The 19,665-nt window shown below is 42.4% G+C and overlaps 1 protein-coding gene across 13 annotated transcripts in view; it reads right to left on the reverse strand.

Annotated features, from left to right (window-relative positions):
- The window catches only part of PHF21A (PHD finger protein 21A), a 287,213-nt gene that overhangs the window by 23,696 nt on the left and 243,852 nt on the right, over nt 1-19,665 (reverse strand). For all 13 annotated transcript variants that reach the window (XM_075927582.1, XM_075927577.1, XM_075927575.1 and 10 more), the window contains 5 exons: nt 17,530-17,826; nt 9,233-9,331; nt 5,852-5,903; nt 3,193-3,272; nt 2,311-2,371 (listed from right to left, as the gene is read on the reverse strand). In XM_075927582.1, the coding sequence (XP_075783697.1) occupies nt 2,311-2,371; nt 3,193-3,272; nt 5,852-5,903; nt 9,233-9,331; nt 17,530-17,826 (589 nt within the window). The remainder of the gene's footprint in view (nt 1-2,310; nt 2,372-3,192; nt 3,273-5,851; nt 5,904-9,232; nt 9,332-17,529; nt 17,827-19,665) is intronic.

Consider the following 19,665-nt stretch of genomic DNA (forward strand, 5'->3'; position numbering starts at 1 on the left):
TACAAGATACCAATCTATATCCAGTACAAATTGCATTTTTCACTTGCATTCTAGATACTTTCCAGAAAAATGTACATCTTTAGAAAGAATCTTTGATGATGATGTCTGTAGCTGAAATTTCTGACAAGACCAACAGCATCTAGAATTAAATCAAAGCTCTAAAGGGCACAAGGCTGCATAAACTAAACTCCTAGTACACTGCTATATTAATTAAAATAATAAAACTACTATAGACCATTCCATTTGAAAATCTTGACCATCCCATTTGAAAATATGTTACTAATCTGGTGCTGATGAGGGGCGTACACTCACAACAGAGAGTGAGAATAAGACAGGAAGACAGCATTATATGAAACAGTCTAGGAAAATACCATGTATACACATACATCATATTGTGCATTTAAAAATCTACAAGTAATTCATCACACAATGTTATATAATAGAATTAAAAGTCTTTGGAAACATTACTAAACATATCCTGATGTACAGTGCACATAGTATTTTACACACACACACACTCTCTCTCTCTCTCTCTCTCTCTCTCTCTCTCACAAACACAATTAAGATAATGGAAGGTGGCACTGGAAACTGATATCCTTTATTTATTCAGAGACAGCATGCCAGCAGAAGTGCAAACTTTTCTATACTGTCCCACCTATGTGTTTCCATTCTGCACTGAAGAGGCTACCTCAAGGAGAGACAGGGTCATTTGAATACCTGACCTCTTGGCCAAGAATACAGACACTGGAAATTATCAGTACCAGTTATGATTATGATTACCAGTTATGTGTGCACCTGTTCAATATGGACTGGACTGGGATCATCAGCTAATACAGCTCACCAAATAGCCACCAAATACTTAAAGATATTCACTCACTACTATCATGACATTAAAATCAATAACTTTGAAGTGAAATGTTATGTATTCCATCACTAATATTCTGATCCATCTATTGTGTTACACATGAATGCACATGCACACATATACACAATTCATCGCTGCATACATAGTCTAAGGTTCATCACTCCACACATGGAATACATAGACCTTTGACTTTAATCACAAACTACATAGCACACTTGTAGTGTGCTTCTTGGGTGGGTCATGAAGTTAGAATCCTCGCTCATTTGGTTTTTTTTAACAAACCAAGGAGCAGAGATTTTGGAAGTCATTAAAGGTGAGCATCAGAAGTTAGGGAAAGATTTTCTTTTCAGACCTGTTTGGCAGAGCTTAACTCTGATATTCAGCATCACAGACAGGGAAAAACAGTTAAGCTCCACTGTAATGTTCCAAGAGGTAAATTTTACCTTTAAGAATTTTAAAATATGATCTGTTCTGCACAACTACTGCCCTGTAGGTGAATTCCACTGAATAACATTTAGTCGCTATCAGAAAGACTCTTCCTTCTTGAAGGACAGGTGGCATTTAAGATTCCAGGATGATAGTTGTTTCTGAAGAGTGCCTAAGGGGAGTGAGAAGCTTTTCCAGTGGAAGTAAAAATGCTTTTTGGGGGGGGGGGGGGGGGAATCCTTCTCTTTGAAAAGCAACACATTGTGGGGAGTGAGTTCCTCACACTGAGTTTCCCTATCTGTTGAAGTATACTTTGTCATGTTTTGCTTTTCTGGCAGTAGAAATGCAACCTAGGCAGTATTTAGAGAACTTTGGCAGCAACTCTCTTCCATTCAATGGTGTTCACAAACCTTATCTCGGGGCTACTCAACACGTGGCCTGTTTGTTAGTGGCCTGTGGTGCAGTTTGGGTTTACGCAGGGCTCAACACGTGGCCGGGTAGGAGCCAAAACAAAAAAGTAGACAATATAATCATCTTCTGTTGATATGCATTTTAATAGTTAAATTCCTGGACTGTCATTGCTCATTAAAAGTGCTGTCATTTGGGTGGAAATCGGGTAAATATTGCATTTTATTAATATCAGGAGAACTGAGTTAAATGGGGCCTGCATGTTGTGTAGTCTTGCCTTAACCTTTGTATTCATGACTGTCAGTTTGTAGCCCTTGGCATGTGCTGTATCACTGTAGCTGCCGAAGTTGAGTAGCCCTGCCTTATCTTGTACCTTCTTCTGTACACAGTCTCATTTGTGTAGTGTGAGACTGAAATGAGGCATTGAGCTGCTCCATAAAACTAGCTAATCCTGGAAATTCTGGTCCTTGTTTACCATTGGAATTTATTGTGCAAAGGAAGTATTACAAAATTCTACATTGTTTCTTTTTCTTTCAAATCTCAAGGGGACTGCTGATGGGAGACAGAAATAAGCACACAACAACATGGCACTGTTGAAAATAACAGCTCACCTCTTTTACGTGTCCCAGGATGCATTGTGCTGTTCAAGTATGTGACTGCACTCTTCTTACGCTATAAAGAGGAAAAAAACAACTGTAGCTAAGTAATTTTTGGTAATAATTTAAATCTGTAAGAGCTCAGACAGAGTAGGACACTACAAACTGCGTTTACTGTCTACCCTGTTCTTGGGAAGATAAATGTGGAAATACAACAAACAGTCCAGGAGCACCTTCGAGATGAGTGGGTTTGATCTACGAAAGCTCATGACATAATAAAGTTGTTAGTCTCTAAGGCACAACAGGACTGCTCATTGTTTTTACAGTTACAGACTAACATAGCTACCCCTCTGAAACATTGGAAAAGTTAGCCTTCCATTTTGCTTCTGACATTTGGACTGCTATACACCAGCATACAAGCTGATGTCCTAATGGCAAGGCCAACTGTCACTGCCATTTAATGCCATGTTTATAATGGGGGTAGTGGGAGAGTAGTATTAGGCAGAAATGACTAGATTTATGATATAAAACACTGAAAGTCACAACCCCACATTGGTCTCCCAAACTATGACAACAATTTATCTGTTTCACTGAGCTTCAGAGAACTAAGTAGGTAGCAATATGGCAACAGTATACAGCCTCTCCCCGAGTTACGAATGAGTTAGGGATCAAATACTTGGCAGTAACTCAATTTGTTCGTAACTCGGACCCCACTGAGTTACATAGCGACCATGCTGTTCGTAAGCGCAGGTCGCGTTCGTAACTCGGGGACCGCCTTTACGACCGCTCCATGGGAGCTTTAGTCATAAACGCAAATGGTCGTAACTCAACCGTTCCCAACTTGGGGACCAGCTGTAAAATGAAACTGATGGCTTCCCTCCAGTAAGAGATTGATACCTCAGGTTCAAAAATGGCTCCACTGTACACTGGATTTGCTGTTGTTCTTCTTTTCCTCTCTTGTCTCTTACTTTGGATTTCTTGTGAAAAGAAAGGTTTAGGTTAGGAACTGTGAATTCAGAAAGCATAACAATGTCTACATTATACAATCTGCAAGCAAGCAAGTTCTGACTGTGAAGCTTTCCATGAGAAGACAACACTGATGATGATAGCCATCTGTTACACTCCTGAGTTTAAATGTGAATAGATAATGGTAAAAATAAACACACGGCCAGTCAGAATTATGAAATGGCTGGTGAGAACATGTGAACACAGATATTTCATGGTGAATTTCAACACAATTGGGAACCTAAATCCAGTAGCATGTGAGGAAACCTCATTGCTATTTAAGGCAAATATAGTTAGGCTTGGAAGGATTTTATTTTTAATCAGTAAATGTTGCATAAAGCATCCGCCAGAGCTATTACTTGATTTACACACACATTTTCTGGAAATGCATTAAACTGTAAGGTCCTGCCAACACATGACTTAAGAGAATGGCAAAATCTGCTGCGGACTGCATTGCTGTGAACACTGTTTAAGGGGGTCAGTCTCAGTCAAATGCTGTGCTCTGGAAGGTATCTTTGTAACTATTAATGATCTTACCCATTACAAAGATAGCTTCCCCAATTATCACCTCTAATATCATTAGCTCACAGACATTTACCTCCCCCCCATCCCTCTTCTGTTCTGAAATTTGATTTGTCCTTTTCATATGTGTTCATTTTTTTTATTGTATCCTTTGGTATATATGGTCGTGCCAATTTTCTTCCACTATTTGATCTGAGGAAGTGGGTCTGGCCCACGAAAGCTTATCACCTAATAAACCATCTGTTAGTCTTTAAAGTGCTACATAGTCCTGTTTTTTGTTTCAGCTACACCAGACTAACACGGCTACATTTCTATCACCTTGTGATGAGTGTGTTTGCGAATGAGGAGTGTTTGGGGTGAGGGAAACAGCAAGGCTAAACACGGGGAGCCAAGTGGTGACTAATTAAAGACACAAGGCTGTCCTAAGCAAACAAAGGACCTGGACTGAGGGCGGTCTGGGCATGCTCCTGACCATGGAGGAAGGACCCCTGTGTGTGTGACAAGAGCCACCCAGTTCCAATAAAAGGAGAGAGCACATGGCAGAAGCCCTCTTTCTAACTAGCTTGTTGGCTCGGTGGCTAGAGGCAAACCTCAGGAGTCAATATGCCTTGGCTTGCTCTGCAACCTTTTGCCTGCATAAGTGTGAGTGTGCCTGAGGGCATGAATGAATGTGTGTGAATATACTAATGAATGTGTGTGTTTGTGTGGGTGAGAGAAATACAGAGGGTCCTCGCTATAAGTCCAAGATACGTTCCAAAAAACTTAGACTTATAGTGAAACAATTTAAAGCGGGGAATTTTTTTCCCCCGCAGCTGACTTCCATTTAAGCAAATTCGGGGGAAGTTTCGCATGACTTATAACGTGGGAGGACTTATAACACATCAGTTCCTACAAACATCAATGACTTGAATGTGGAACGGATGTATACAGGACGACTTATAGCGGGGACCCTCTGTAGCTCAATCCCCTTTAGTTTAACCCTATAGTGGCATTCAATGACAGCTCAATCCCCTTGAGTTTAACCTGTAGTGGATTGTTAATTCCTCATGTAATAAATTCATGAGTGTAAACCTGCGGTGGTCTCCAGTGAAATGTGGGGTAATATTAACCACCAAAAAAACCTCCCAAAACTCACCATACAACCCCACCCCACAACCCCCACACACAAATTGACAAAAAGAAAATTTCCATTGATAATCAAAATGCACTGGTAGGCAAAGTAAGAAAAATTCTATTTGAAAACTCATAATTTGACAAAAAGATATTTACTTTATATATTTTAATGTGATGTTGAGAATTTGTGTTTTATGGTTATAAAGCTTTACATTTTTGAATCTCAACTTCTACTGTCATTAAACAGCAGTTTCCTAACCCACAATTTCAAAAATGCAAACAGATAAAAATTAGAAAAAAATTGCTTGGAATCCCTAATTTTGTGAAACTGTGAAAAATTAAATAAAGAATAGGAAAAATGCTTTAAAATAAGCATCTATATTATCAGTTGAAATTATAAAAATAAAAATTGACTTCTGCTTAGCCTAAATTTAGTACAGTGATATACAAGTCCTTGAATTTCTGCATATTTAGGCTTCATTTCATTGTAGGCCAAGAATAAAGAAATTATCAGGTCTACTAAAATACAATAGACCCATCATGTTCTCCATTTTCTAGAAATGAGAAATCCAGAGAAGGGGTTAAGGCACACTGACCTATTAGGTAATTTCTTCAAACATAAAAGCTACATAGCAGTCAATTAGTTTTTTACTGTTTCCTCTCAGACAGCACAGCATGCACTGCTTCCCCAGCCATTGACTTCAGATACCTAAACAACTGCTTTGTTTCCACCTAACAAGGGGGGGGGGGGGGGGGAATGAAGAGGTAGGGACAATTTTTACCTAAAGTGCTGTATGATCTTTGGTGTACGGGAACAAAGTTTACTTCACACAACAACATTTAGGACTTTTACTTCCAATTTAGAATTGCTGAGCAACAAGATCACTCAGGAACCATTCTGAGTTACTTTTCTTACCTTCCAGATGGTCATGTGTAACCAGTCCCAAAGATACCATAAAAGCAAGTTTCTGTGTCAGAGAGAGAAAACAGAGTTCATTCTAGTTACAATCCTTATCAGGAGGAACTTCATTTAGCCCAGAAAAGTCAGCTGGCAGACAACCAAGTAAGAAAAATACTAATAATTCTTTGCTCTTATATAGCACTTTTTATCTGTACATCTCAGAAAAAGTCACAGACACAAGGACAAGCAGCTTCCCCAATGTCACACCAAAAGTCACTGGCAGAGTTGGGAACAGATTCAAGGTTTCAACTCTTACACAATCACTGGCCTTTAGTAAACACCAGCACAGTCTAATTGCCAATTAAACATTGCTGATTTCACAGCTATACAATCATCATTGTTTGATTCTCAAAATAATTTACATTGTACCCACCAGGCAGGGGCTCTGGAAACCACCATACTGTGCAGAAAACTGTTCAAGAATTACTACTCTAGCACCAACAAAAGAATGTTTCAACAACTCTACCAGTGTTGGCAGTCAGAATTAATTCAGGTATTAACTTCATGGCACTGGCTCTTGGAGGTAGCTTCTAAACTCACTCCTGAGGGTGGGAAAGCTGACTGCAGAGGTATTTTGACTCCAGACTGCACTTACATTGCAGGGACGGCAAGGAACTATTCCCTTTTGAGTGAAGCAAATAGCTGGCGCTAAAAGGTGACAAGGAAACCCAATAAACTTAGAGCCATTCCTTGGATCCATTCTTTGGATCTTCTGCTGAGATCTGTTTAGATCTCAAGGACCAGCCCTCACTTAGAAAGGTGGAGCTTCTCCTTGAGCATCTAAATAGTTTAAAGGCCTCTTTTTGTGCCAACCTGCCTTTTGAGCTGAGCTCTGTCCAGTAACTTGCATGGACCCTAGGTGAATGATAGCAAAAAGAGTAGCAACAGACTCTGTCTCTGATCTTGCTTAGTTTCCAAGCCCTTTCAAAATGTGTGGTCAAATGAATCTGGACTTCAGCTTGTCCCATGGGACAGAAGGAGGAATAAGTAGCAATTCAGAAGCGGTACCCGAGAAGTGTTTGAGAGGCCTCTATCACCTCTTCTATATGGAAAGACTGGAGAAAGAATTCAGTCTTACAAGCACAGGAGAGAGGACGGGATGTGGAATAACAAATATTGACCACCACCATGAAAAGTGACTCACCTCAAGAAACCTCAGACACTAGGAGTTAAGACCGACATCATCTTCCACAGCAAGATGAGCACCATCTGAACCTATTTTATCTTTTTGTTTTAAAGTTTTGGCCATGTCTTTGTTATAGCAATGGACTTAATATGGCACTGATAGAACAGGAAATAACAGGCCCAGAAATAACCCATGATACAATGATAGGTATTTCAACTACTAACAAATTCACTCATTGTAAATAGCTTTTCAAGATTATTAGAAAGACTATTTACAAATGATATGGCTAAGAAGGCAAAACCACATGATGGAGCAAAGACTGGGAAGGATAGAGCTTAACAAGCACACTGCTACTGCAGCTGAAAGGAATCAACAACATTCAGAGCCATTCACTTCAATTCTAAACATGCAGCTCTCAAGGGTCAAAGCTTTTTAGAGATTTCCTACTATAATGCAGAAGATGCAGCTGCACCGAAGAACAGAAAACTGAACTGGGAATACACAAAGATAAAACCAATGGTCACTATAAATTAGGGATGTAAAATCCTAGTTAAACGATTAACTGTGATCCTGTGGTAAGCAGGGGGCTGCTCTAGCCCAAATGGGCTGGATCACCCTCACATGCAGCATGGTTGGCCTGGCCGGACTGAAGCGCCCCTGACCCGTGGCACTAGTTAACCGGTTACCCTGGTAAACATGCCAGTAAGGGGCATTCTTACCAGGTAATCAGTTAACTCTTTGCCTCCCTACCATAAGTCCAGCTGAATTAGGGAATCTGGTTGCAACGTGATTAGATCACCGATACACCAGGGCTATTCAACAAGTGGCCCACGGGCTGCATGTGGCCCTGATCCATTGGTTTATGGCTCGTGGTGCCGTTTGGGTTTACGCGTAGCTCAACACGCAGCCCATGGGTGGATCCTTACACATGGCCACCACTGGGAACACGCTCCACAACAGAGAGTCAATATAATGGTCTTCTGGTGATATGCATTTTAGTAGTTAAATTCCTGGACTGTCATTGCTCATTAAAAGTGCTGTCACATGGGTGGAAATTGGGTAAATATTGCGTTTTATTAATATCAGCAGAACTGACTTAAATGGAGCCTGCATGCTGTGTAGTCTTGCTTTAATCTTTGTATTCATGCCCGACAGTGTGAAAAGCTATTTGCATATATACTTGCAACCACACTTAAGTTGTGGCCCTCGGCATGAGCTGTGAGTATCATTGTGGCCCCCAGGGCTTCCAAAGTTGACTAGCCCTGCACTAGTCATTTTAAATGTAACCAGGGCTGATGTTTTGTAGTGTAGACAGGCACTAAAAAAATGCCCATTCAGAAAAAGGGATCAGACTTAAGTTGGGGTAGGTTCATAACCTGTCTGTCTTAAGATCAAAAGAAGTAGAAACAGCAAAGGCTCAAGGGCAAAGATGTTCCTTCCTTTCTTGTTTACTAGAATAAAGGTGTCAAGATGGTAAAAGCTTCTCAAGCAAGATCAAGATAACTCTCCAGCCTAGGGAATGATTCTACAAGTCTCAGATCTCAAAGGTATGGAAATCAAAAGACGTACTATAAGCTGGGTGAACTGTATGAAGGGTATTCTGAACTTTTAGGAATAAAAGGCTCAGCGTCCATAATTCTGGCAGTTCTGAACTATTTTATGCGCTATTTACATTTAGATTTATTATTCCCCATCTGTATTTCCCAATCCTTTTCAGCAAGCACACTGTAAGGAAAGTAAATGAGTCTCAAGACAGGGAAAAAAGAAATCGTGTTTGAGGGAGAAAGAGTGTATGTGTAGGGTGATGTGGAAATGAGGAAACAAACAAATACACTACCTTCCCTTCTGGTTTATGGTGTTTTTTGAAAGACAGAACACCTCCTTTTTCTCATAGGGTGTGTCTACATTGCACTACAGGTTGAAATAAGATTGAGCTACTCAAATTGCATATCTTATTTCAATCTTATTTTGAAATAGCTTATTTCAAAATATGGCACTGTCTACACAGCACTTATTTCAAAATAAATCGCTATTCCGAAATGTCCCTTACTCCTCATGGAATGAGGTTTAAAGGGACATCGGAATAAAGAGCCTGTTATATTTCAAAATAATGGGCATGCTCAAAAGACGTGAAATAGCTATTTCGGGATACCTCCAGTAGCGCTGCAGTGTAGACGTAGCCCTAGAGAACACTGAATTTGCTCTGATACCTGTGGATTTTCTTCTCGTTTTGGCTTAGGTGCAGCTGGTGGAGTAATGGTACGATTCTCTGTTTGCTTCTCCTCCGTTTCCATGTGGGGTTTAACAGTCTGAAAAGAAATAAAGTACAACTCAATACTAAGACCCTAAGTGGCATGAAAAGTGGGTTGATTACAGACCAGCTGAAACCTTATGGAAAATCATTCTATGAAAAGTCCCTGTTCAGAGGTTATACACTCTTCATTGTTTTTTTCATTCTTCATTATGAATAAAGTTTGTCTGAAAACTGTCACAATGGGCATGTCTACACTAGGACATTATTTCAAAATAGCTTATCTTGAAATAATAATTTCCAAAATAATAATTTCAAATAGTGTATTGACACTACAAGGCAGCATCAAAATAGCTCAGAATTATTTCGAAATAGTGCACCCATACTGATTGGAGCCTGCATTGGATTTTAAGACCCCAGAAGCACTCTGGGGAGGGCACCAGGAGGGCAAACACTCAGGGTATGTCTATACTGCCACCCTAGTTCGAATTAGGGTGGCTAATGTAGTCATTCGAACTTGCAAACGAAGCCCAGGATTTAAATATCCAGGGCTTTATTTGCATGTTCCCGGGCGCTGCCATTTTAAAATGCCTCGTAGTTCGAACTTCCTGCCCGCGGCTACATGCGGCACGGGCTAGGTAGTTCGAATTAAAGCTCCTAATTCGAACTACTGTCAGTCCTCATTGCAGAGTTCGAACTACGGGGCATTTAAAAATGGCAGTGCCCAGGAACATGCAAATAAAGCCCGGGATGTTTAAATCCCGGGCTTCATTTGCAAGTTCGAATGACTACATTAGCCAGCCTAGTTCGAACTAGGGTGGCAGTGTAGACATACACTCAGACTGCTTGCTGAGGCTAGCTGAGACACATTTTCAGGGGCTCCTGTTTATGGCCACATCTCATATGCCACTCCTCCACCCCCATGGGATACCAAACTCACACCATGCGCTCTAGTTGCCTTTGCGGATGCCTGAGCACTCACATCATTGATCTGGAGCTGCTGCAAAGCAGTGCCAGATTCCGGGGCCTCATACTGCACCTCACAGCACAATTAATCCAAACTGCCTATGTGCTGTTCCAGCAGGACGACAACCAGCCCCAACTGGAGGACCCCCTTCACCCAGGTCCTGGTGCTCCTGCTGCAGCAAATGATCCTCAATCCCCTGAACACCGTGGAATGCCTCTTCTGGAGGAGGGAGACCAGTTCTAACTGATGGGACCTCATCATTCTGCAGTGATGGGACAACCAGCAGTGGCTCCAGAACTTCTGCATACGGAAGGCAATCTGTCTCAAGTTCTGTGAATGGCTCGCCCCTGCCCTCAGGCAACAGGATACCCAATTGCGACCCACCAACCCCCTGTAGAAGTGCATCACCATCACCTTCCGGAAGCTCACCATGCTGGACAGCTATCACTCCAGTGGGAACCAGTTCGGCGTGTGGAAATACACAATCAGGGCCATGCTCCTGCACATAGTCAATGCCATCAACATCCTGCTGCGGAGGTTCATCATTCTAGGCAATGTCTACCCCATTGTGGATGGTTTTGCCACCATGGATTTTCCCAATTGTGGGGGTGAGAACACAGACAGCACTCACATCCCCATCCTAGCCCCTGTGCCTCAGACTATATCAACAGAAAGGGGTACTTCTCTATGGTGCTGCAGACACTGGTGGACCACAAGGGACACTTCACGGACATTAATGTCGACTGGTCGGGGAAGGCGTATGACACCCACATCTTCTGGAACTCCTGCATGTTCCAAAAGATGCATGCCAGTACATTTTTCCCAAACTGCACCATCACGGTTGTGCAAGTGGACATACCGATCTGTATCCTCAGCAATGCAGCCTACCCTTTGCTCCCTTGGCTGTTGAAGCCCTACAGGGATAGCTTGGACCCCACCAATGAGAATCTCAACACCAGGCTCAGCAAGTGCTATGTGGTTGTGGAGTGCGCCTTCGGCCACCTAAAGGGGAGGTTCAGGAGTCTCCTCACCCGCTTGGACATGAGTGAACGCAACATCCTCTATATGGTGTCAGCCTGCTGTGTGCTCCACAACCTATGTGAGAACAAGGGGGAGAGTTTCCTGCCAGGGTGAAAGGAAGAGGCTGATTGGCTAACCAGGGCTTATGAGCAGCCAGGCCATATGGCAAGCACATCAGGGAGCTGTGCTCATCCAGGAGGCATAGAGGGAGAGTTTCAACCAATGTCACCTGTAAGACTCTCTCCCAGGCCTCTTCACAAGGGGTCCCTGCATAGCGCCCCTGTGTGCCTTTCCTCTTCCACCCTCCTTCCCACTCTGCCCTTCCTTCCCCGCTTCCCTCCAGAGCAAATAAAGAAGCCTTTAAAAAAACAAAAACACACAACTCTGTTTATTTGGGGGAACATACAACTGGGGAGAGGGAAGAAGGCTCAGGGCTGGGGCTGGGACTGGTGCCTGCCTTGGGTAGCTCAGGAGGCTTCAGCTGCCCGAGAGGTCCCCCCACCACCACATGTTAGGGAGCCCAAGCAGCCCCTGGGGGCGAGGGCTGGGGGGGGGGAGCCAAGGGAGGGAGTTTGGGCGGGGGGCAGGGGCAGGGGCAGGGAGGTGGCTGGTGGCCTGCTTCATGCACATGTCCATGTGTTCCATCACAGAGGTGATAGAGGAACACATGGCCTTGTGGTGGTGTGCCAGCTGGTCCCAAAGGGCCTTCCGCTGCTCCCGGTCAGCAGCCCGCTCCCGGAACTCCTCATCAAGCCCCTGGATGAGGGACTAGAGGCAGGCCATCTGGCCCCCAGCAGATCTTTCCGGGTTTGCTTTCTCTGGAGGATCCACGGAGTCATAAGAATGGTGTGGGAGGTGATGGGACATGGCATGCTCACAGCTTGTCCAGCTGTGAAGAAAAGTTACAAAGGCAGTCATCCCAGGAGACAATGTGTATGAAGCCTAGCCCTAATCTCTGAGCCAACACCAAAGATCTTGGTTTAGATGATGGTGATGTGCTTCGAGCAACACCATCTCTTGCCTAGACAGCGGTACTTTCCAGCAGACACACGCATATCCCAGGGCAGTATCGCTACACTCTTGGCCCAGACAAGCAGGCATGGGAAGGTGCTGGCCAGGTCAGGAGCCTGCGGGCGAGGAAGGGTGGTGAGGGAGAGGGCACTGAAACAGGGCAGTTGTTTCCTTCTGCATCCCACAAACACCAATTCTGTCACTGGTGGCGTCCCACAGATAGGATACGTCTACACTTGCACCCTAGTTCAAACTAGGGGTGTAAATGTAGGCGACCGAAATTGCTAATGAAGTGGGGATTTAAATATCCTGCGCTTCATTAGCATAATCTCGCCCGAGCGCTATTCCGATCACCAGCTGATTTGAACCAGGAAGTATGCTCTGGGTGCGTTTGTTCGAATCAAATCCCTTGGTTTGAACTAATGTTACTCAAAAACAAGCAGTAACGTTAGTTCGAATCAAGGGGTTTGATTCGAACTAATGTGGCCCGGAGCGCACTTCCTGGTTTGAATCAGCTGGCGATCAGAATAGCGCGTGGGCGAGATTATGCTAATGAAGCGCAGGATATTTAAATCCCCGCTTCATTAGCAATTTCGGTCACCTACATTTGCATCCCTTGTTCGAACTAGGGTGCAAGTGTACCCACAGGGAACTTCTATCCCTGCCCGCTGGAGGAGGGGGGAGCGTTGGGGAAGGTGTGTGTGAGCAGCCTCTCCAGGAACCTTGTGGGAAGGAGCGAGGGGTTTCTGTGAGAGAGCATAATGGAGCAGAGTGCTCCAGACTAGTGCTCCATGTGCACAGACTTTTGTGTGACTCTCAGGGTGAGTAGGCTAAGTAAGGAACATGCAGCCTTCTGCAGACTGGCTGTCTGCCCCCATGCATGCATAGGGAAAGTTATATAACTCACTTGAAGTGCCTTCCTTGGGATCATCCGAGGCCTGGGAGACATCCTGGGAGTTGGGGACTGGATCCAGCATGAGAAGCAGCTCCTGGCTGGAGGGCACAATGACCTAGCTGGCCTGCTCCTCCTCCTCGTTGTCATCCACAACCCTGCCATCATGGAGGCTGACACTGGGCATATCCTTGGGAGTGGGGAGGAGGTGCAGAGATTCTGGAGGTTGATCTCCTCACCCCAGACCAAAATGAGGTCAAGAATCTCCACACCAGTCCAGGCAAATGCCCTCTTTCATCCCTGGCCAGGGCAGCCGAGAGTGCTGCAGTAGTGCTGGCAGCCATGGGGAACTCAGCGGGAGCACTGGGGTCCAACATGGCTCAGGGGATGGGTGCTGTGTGGCATGGGGCTGCAAAAGGTCTACATGTGCCACAAGCCCTTTTCCTTCAGCCTGCTGCTTTAAGCTCTGCAGGAGAAGGGGAGCATTGGAGATATCAGGTGTGTGGCTAGAGTAGCCACAAGTGCACCTGTGAGAGGCCTCTGTAGGTCAACTATTTTGAAATAGCAGCAGCTGAGTGTCCACACTACCACTATTTCAAAATAACAATTTTGAAATAAGCATTATTCCTCATGGAAAGGAGGAATTATTATTTTTAAATAACCAGACCCTTATTTTGAAATAATGGACTTGGCAGTGTAGACAATCCACTTACTATTTTGAAATTAGGGGAGTTATTTCGAAATAACTCCCTAGTGTAGACCAGGGCAGTGAGTCCTAAGAACTCAGGTATTCCTGTAACTCATTTCCTCCCTGAAGTCAGAATCCTCAACTCTCAATATCACAATCATCATCATGTTGAGCCTCAGTGATGGCACAGCTGTGATGTCACAAACTCTGAGTGAGGATCTGAATGCCGAACAGTTACAAATGTTGTTTCCTGTAAACATCCTTTATCGTAAAGATTGAGGAAATCATACCAAAAAAGACTGTAAGCAGATAATTAAATCATTGTTACTTGTTTCTGAATATTTTTCAAAGTTCTCCTGTGTTCAGCAGTTCTTTAAACAATAAATAAATGATACTGACATCAAAGAAATATCAGGATAAAAAATGCAACATTGCGGACATGTAATAAGGATTCATCAAGCTCACAGGTGACAGGCATGCACTTTTGTAGTGTACGGCTTGTAAATCTGCCTTACAGAAGACACAATAACCAGCCCCTGTGAATTTAGTAAAACAATAGTGCTTCTTCCATACACAAGATTGTAGTTGTCCATGAAACTGTGAACAATATACATTCATTGATAAGGTGTTTGAAATGAAAACAAAGATTTCATGTGAACTGAATTGGGAGCAGTTTACAGTTATCACCCAGTTAAATCTTTTTTTTTTTTTTTTGAAGTTGAATATTATTTTTAATACTCCATCATCATTTGCTCTTTACTGAAGTGATATTTACTAACTATCTAGAAACTCTATTTTAAGGCATATCTTCCATCCATTCAAGCTCAGGTCTGTCATGGGAGTCTTGAAAAACCTCAAGAAGCTCACTAGCTATTTAGTTCTCCTGCAATTAAAAGGGGCAATTGGACAAGAGAACACAAATCAACAGGCTCCCACACCAAAGCAAACATGGATGGATTTTCTTATTAAACAGTCCTCGCTAAATATTTTGAATAGTTTTTATTAATAACGTAAGAACAACCATAATGGGTCAGTCCAAAGGTCCATCTAGCCCAGTATCATATCTGCTGACAGTGGCCAATATCAGATGTCCCAGAGGGAGGGATCACAACAGGTAATCCTCACATGATCCCTCTCCTGTTACCTACCTCCAGAGAGGCTAGGGATACCACCATTCCTACCTATCCTGGCTAATAGCCATTGACGGACCTAACCTCCATGAATCTATCTAGCCCTTTTTTGCACCCTGTTAAAGTTCAAGCCTTCTCTTCAAGGAGTTCCACAGGTTGACTGTGCACTGGGTGAAAAAAACCCATTTCATTTTGTTTGTTTTAAACCTGCTACCTATTAATTTCATTTGGTGACCCCTAGTTCTTTTATTACGGGAATAAGTACATAACTTTTCCTTATTCACTTTTTCTATACCAGTCTTGATTTTATAGTCCTCTATCATATCCCCATTTAGTCTCTTCTTTTCTAAGATGAAAATTCCAAGTCTTTTTAATCTCTCTTCATATGGGATCCGTTCCAAACCCCTAATAATTTTTGCTGCTCTTTTCTGAACCTTTTCCAATGCCAATATATCTTTTTTGAAATGAGGCAACCAGATCTGTATGCAGTATTCAAGATGTGGGCTACCATGGTTTTATATAGAGGCAATAAGATATTTTCTGTCTTATTCGCTACCCTTTTTTAATGGCTCCTAACATTCTATTTGCTTTTTTGACTGCCGCTGCACACTGAGTGGATGTTTTCAGAGAACTATCCACAATGACTCCTAACATCTTTCTCTTGAGTAGCTGTAGCCAAATTACTCCCCATCATATTATATATATAATTGGGATTTTTTTTTTCCAATCTGCATTACTTTACATTTATCAACATTAAATTTCATTTGCCCTTTTGTTGCCCAATCACTTAATTTGGTGAGATTTTTTTGAAGCTCTTCAGAGTCTGCTTTGGTCTTAACTATCTTAAGCAGTTTGATATCATCTGCAAATTTTGCTACCTCACTTTTACCCCTTACTCTAAATCATTTATAAATAAGTTGAATAGGATGGGTCTCAGGACAGACCTTTAGGGGACCCCACTAGTTACCTCTCCCCCCTCGGAAAACTTACCATTTATTCCTACCCCTTGTTTCCTGTCTTTTAACCAGTTATCAGTCCACAAAAGGACCTTCCCACTTATCCCATGGCAACTTACTTTACTTAAGAGCTTTTGGTGAGAGACCTTGTCAAAGGCTTTCTGGAAACCTAAGTATAATATATCCACTGGATCCCCCTTGTCCACATGTTTGTTGACCCTCTCACAGAATATCAGCAGATTAGTAAGCCATGATTTCCTTTTACAGAAACCATGCTGACTTTCCCCCAACAAATTATATTCATCCATGTGTCTGACAATTTTATTGTTTATTATAGTATCCACTAATTTGCCCGGTACTGATGTTAGACTTACTGGTCTGTAATTGCCAGGATCACCACTAGAGCCCTTTGTAAATATTGGCGTCACTATCTTCCAATCATTAGGTATGGAAGCCGATTTAAAGGACTATTTACAAACCACAGTTAATAGTTCTGCAATTTCCCATTTGAGTTCTTTCAGAACTCTTGGGTGAATGCCATCTAATCCTGGTGACTTGTTACTATTAAGTTTATCAATTTGTTCCAAAACCTCTTCTAATGACACCTCAGTCTGGGACAATTCCTCAGATTTGTCATCTAAAAAGAATGGCTCAGGTTTGGGAATCTCCCCAATATCCTCAGCTGTGAAGACAGAAGAAAAGAATTCATTTAGCTTCTCCACTATGACTTTATCATCTTTGATTGTTCCTTTAGTATCTTGATCGTCCAAGGGCCCCACTGGTTGTTTAGCCGGCTTCCTGCTTCTGATGTACTTAAACATTTTACTAGTACTTTTGAGTTTTTGGGTAGCTCCTTTTTGGCTTTTCTTATTATATTTTTACAGTTAATTTGACAAAGTTTATGGTCCTATTTTCCTCATTAGGATTTGACTTCCACTTTTTAAAAGATGTCTTTTTATCTGTCACTGCTTCTTTTACTTTATTTTATTCCTCTACTCTCCATTGTTTATAAAATATTGAAAGAAGCTTAGAAATAAATTTTTTTTGTTCCTATGTTTCTACAGGACTAGCCACGAACACGGCTTTTGGTTTACTACAGGGCCCAGGAATATTTTTTGGTGCCCACACAAACTTGTAACGTGGGCCCCATCCCACACACATAGAACAATTTGAGGGTTAGGTTAGGCCCCCTTCTAGGTCCTGGTAAAGTATACCTTTCCCCCTCCCCATGCGGGGGCCCTAGTTTACTATATTGTCTGTATGTCAGGTCAGCAGCATCAGAGATGTCAGCACACCTTAGATGATCCAGTAGGGGGAGCACCAAACTGCTAAAGAACTGTAATGATTCCAATAGGCCTTTGAAGGAACACCAAACTTTCTGTCCTATAAACTGAGAATGTCTCTTTTAACCCCTCTCCAAAGTCATCATATTTTTAGTACTAGATCCCTGTTAGTGGGTGGGACTCTGATATTTAATTCTCCATTGAAAATTCTTCCCATGGTTGTTAGTCTTGTTAGTCCTTTCCACACTGGCAGCACTAATCCACAAAAGAAGAACTGTAGCTGTTAGTAGATACATTGCCCATTAGTACCTGTTTTTCAAGGTTTGGTTTGCTGATCTGTAGAGTCTGAGGTCCAGCGAGCCTGGTACCTGGGGCTGCTATCACAATGCTGGTGAGCTGTGCCATAGGGAAAGTTTTGGCTATGGTTGCTGTCTGTCCATTAACAACACGTACTGGGTGTATAGAGTTCTGTGATGTGGGCAAAGAACCAGGTGTGAACTTCGTTGTCAGCATCACAGGCCTTTGAATAAGTTGAGGAGCTGCAAGCATCGGAGGTGGTGCTGGGGCAATAGGAATGTTATTCTGGGCAACTGGTTTGGGTCGAACCTACAAGGAAAACAACCAGACACATAATAATATCATAAGTATGCTACAGTAATGAACCACATTTTCAGTTTTATTGCATAAACCCATTCATGACACTTGCACTCACAGCTTTTGCTTCTGCATACATTTGCATGCCAAAATACTCATTTTCATATTTAATGCTAACTGTTTTGTATGTGCAAATCTAATTTTTGGTTTTGTGAGGACAACAAATGCCCATAAAGTCACAGGAGTAATTTAGGCACCCAGTTTTGAAAGTATGTTTCAAAAGTTTTTACATAGCTTTCAATATTGTACTAATTTTTACATCTCCCGCCTTTGGCACCCCAGCCCCTCCAGCCCTCAACCCTCTGCCCCCCCTCATGGATCTTTACCCCCTCCAAGACCTGTAGCATTTTTATATCAGCCAAGAGATCAAATTCCTAAATAGCTGACAAAAGAGCTAAAGAAAAGGCTTCAGATATCCAATTAGTCACCATCGCACGTGTTGACTCCATGCATTGTATAGACACATTGTGCAAGTTTTGACACCATTGGCTAGCTCTGCAGAGGCTCTGCTATACTATGAACAACAAAATGCCCCTCAATGAACACATCAAAGCCTCTCCTGGTACATACAGCCATACTGGTTCTTGCTCTTTTCTCATAATATGTGAGAAAACTTCTACAGGTATGAAGCTAGAAAGCAGCTCTATAAAATTCAGGACCCAACATATTTTCTACCCTGTATCATAATTATCTTTGGCTGTATTTAGTACATTCACAATTATGCAAATATTTCACAGTTACAGAAAATAAAAATAGAAACAAAATCTACTAATCCATCTCTCTGCTAATAACATATTGTTTTCCATCATATATTTTCTGATATCTTGTCTATTCTACCTTTAATGTCTCAAAATACAGGGTGCATCCCTTCATGTACATCTGGAAACTTTGTCATAATTAAACAGATTTTACTGTCCCCAATGCCTTAGTCTGATAATAAGCCTAAAATTTTCCTCTCTTAATTTCATCCCTGTACTCCCAGTTATACCCCTTTTACTCTTTCTCCAAGGTGCTTCATCAACAAATGTGAAGAAATGACTAATGCAGGGGCAGGCAACTAGTGCAGGGGCAGCCCACTGCAGACCATGTGCTTCTCTAAAGACTGTGAGCCTGGGGGAGAATCATAGAATGCTACGACTGGAAGGGACCTTGAGAGGTCACCGAGTCCAGTCCCCTGCCCTCAAGGCAGGATCAAATACTGTCTAGACCATCCCTGATAGACATTTATCTAACCTATTCTTAAATATCTCCAGAGATGGAGATTCCACAACCTCCCTGGGTAATTTATTCCAGTGTTTAACCACCCTGATAGTTAGGAACTTTTCCCTAATGTCTAACCTAAACTTCCCTTACTGCAATTTAAGCCTATTGCTTCTTGTTCTATCCTGAGAGACCAGGAATAACAATTTTTCTCCCTCCTCCTTGTGACACGCTTTTAGATACCTGAAAACCGCTATCAAGTCCCCCCTCAATCTTCTCTTTTCCAAACTAAACAAACCCAATTATTTCAGTCTTTTTTCATAGGTCATGTTTTCCAGACCTTTTATCAATCTTGTTGCACTTCTCTGGACCTTTTCCAATATTTCCACATCTTTCTTGAAATGTGGTGCCCAGAACTGGACACAATACTCCAACTGAGGCCTAATCAGTGCAGAGTAGAGCAGAAGAATGACTTCTCGAGTCTTGCTCACAACACACCTGTTAATGCATCCTAGAATCATGCTGGCTTTTTTTGCAACAGCGTCACTCTGTTGACTCATATTTAGCTTGTGGTCCATTATAACCCCTAGA

Source organism: Pelodiscus sinensis, chromosome 4, assembly GCF_049634645.1.
Source record: "Pelodiscus sinensis isolate JC-2024 chromosome 4, ASM4963464v1, whole genome shotgun sequence".
NCBI classification, from domain to species: domain Eukaryota; kingdom Metazoa; phylum Chordata; order Testudines; family Trionychidae; genus Pelodiscus; species Pelodiscus sinensis.